Source organism: Curcuma longa, chromosome 13 (genome assembly GCF_044706935.1).
Source record: "Curcuma longa cultivar G26 ecotype Majalengka, Jawa Barat chromosome 13, ITB_CL_G26_1.1, whole genome shotgun sequence".
NCBI classification, from domain to species: Eukaryota; Viridiplantae; Streptophyta; class Magnoliopsida; order Zingiberales; family Zingiberaceae; genus Curcuma; species Curcuma longa.
Window position 1 is genome coordinate 3,722,015 of NC_133873.1, and position 1,501 is coordinate 3,723,515.

Consider the following 1,501-nt stretch of genomic DNA (forward strand, 5'->3'; position numbering starts at 1 on the left):
TTTTTAATTTTAATATTATTATAACAACTCTCAACTATAATTATTATAATATCAAAAAAATATAATTATAAATATGATATTAATTCAGATTAATCAAAACTGACAGTAGATAAGTTATTATAGTATATAATATTGATCAGGTGTCGTTCAGGTGTTGTAGCAATTATAAATTAATTACTATAATAAAAATATTTTTAAAATAAAAAAATAGAATGTCCGCCTTTTGATAATAAAATTTTACCTTATTAAAATAATTAATTCATATTTTAATAATATATTTTAAATTATATGGCCAAGGGGACAGGCCATAGCACTTTTAAATGCTTCACCGAATTTTAAATTCTATGGCCTGAACCTGTCTAGGCGTATATTAATTTGTTGGAAAGACTGCACTAAATTATGTTAAAAAGATGTATATCCACCGTGCTGTCGATCGTTAGTTAAACCCCGGGCCACTGGTTTTTGTCATTCCATGAACTCTAATCGTCTCAGATTTAAATAAAGCTCATCCATGAATTGCTTGCTCAAGTAAACAAGAAACAAACAAACAAACAGATCAACCCCATCAAACAATCTCTATCCCTAGCTAGCAGACTTACATCCTAACCAAAAAACAAAGTAAAAGTCACTTAATTAAGAAGCTAGCTATGCACGAGTAGTTTTGTAAGTAGCAAAGGAGTGCGTCTTCATGCACGGTGCCTCATGATCCAGAACCTCTCTATCTCTTCAGCTTTTCGACCTGGAATGCGACCTGCTATCAGATCCCACCTGCAAAACAATTAGCTTAAGTATTTTTTTCCAAACGGAGGGGGAAATGGAGCCAAGAGCTGATCTGATGATCACCTGTCGCCGACGAGGCGATACATTCGGAAGATGAGGTCTTCCTCCTGCTCGGTCATGCTGATGAACCTCCACTCCACGCTGCTCACCTCTGCTGCAGCTAGCCTCACCGATCAGTTTGTGTGTGTGTGAGAGAGAGAGATATGATTGAGCGGGCAGAGGAGAAGCTCACCTTCGGAGCCGTAGGACAATTTGCGCTGCCTCTTGCGGCGGGCGTCCATGGCTTGAGCAGCTGGGGCATAGGATCGAGAGGAGAGTGTGCGGTAGCTGGAGAATATATAGCGAGGGAAAAGACCGGGGGAAGAAAGTAGGTGGGGGAAGAGGCAGAGAGATCGATGCAGGCTTGAACAAAGAGGGAAACGGGGATAAAGTATAGGGCGAGGGAGGGACGCAAGTAAGGGAAAGAACGGCAGGTGAGGGTGGAGGACGCGACAAGCTAGCGCAGCGGCCAAAGACCTGCCCTCATCTCCTCAGCTGACGGGTAGCTGTCAATTTAATTTGTTGGCCTTAATTTGTTTTCTCCAGATGGGTATTTTTCTGATTTATTTATTTATACGATAAATTTAAAATATATATATATATATATAAAAGATATGTACAAAATCTGTAGTCCGACAAGGTTCAAAGGGCAATGGGCCTTCCTGAGAGACCGACAAAAGTG

General features: G+C 39.8%; 1 protein-coding gene across 2 annotated transcripts; it reads right to left on the reverse strand.

Annotated features, from left to right (window-relative positions):
* Positions 1–493: 493 nt before the first annotated feature.
* Positions 494–1,268, reverse strand: LOC141844373 (transcription factor TRY-like). 2 transcript variants are annotated; one of them, XM_074732431.1, is made up of 3 exons: positions 1,013–1,268; positions 844–931; positions 494–768 (listed from the first exon to the last, which is right to left on the reverse strand). In XM_074732431.1, exons 1-3 carry the CDS (start codon positions 1,059–1,061, stop codon positions 687–689), a joined length of 219 nt encoding a protein of 72 aa, XP_074588532.1. In that variant the 5' UTR covers positions 1,062–1,268; the 3' UTR covers positions 494–686. The 2 variants fall into 2 exon arrangements, with proteins under 2 accessions (XP_074588532.1, XP_074588531.1); XM_074732430.1 differs by having other exon boundaries at positions 844–934.
* Between the last annotated feature and the right edge of the window lie 233 nt (positions 1,269–1,501).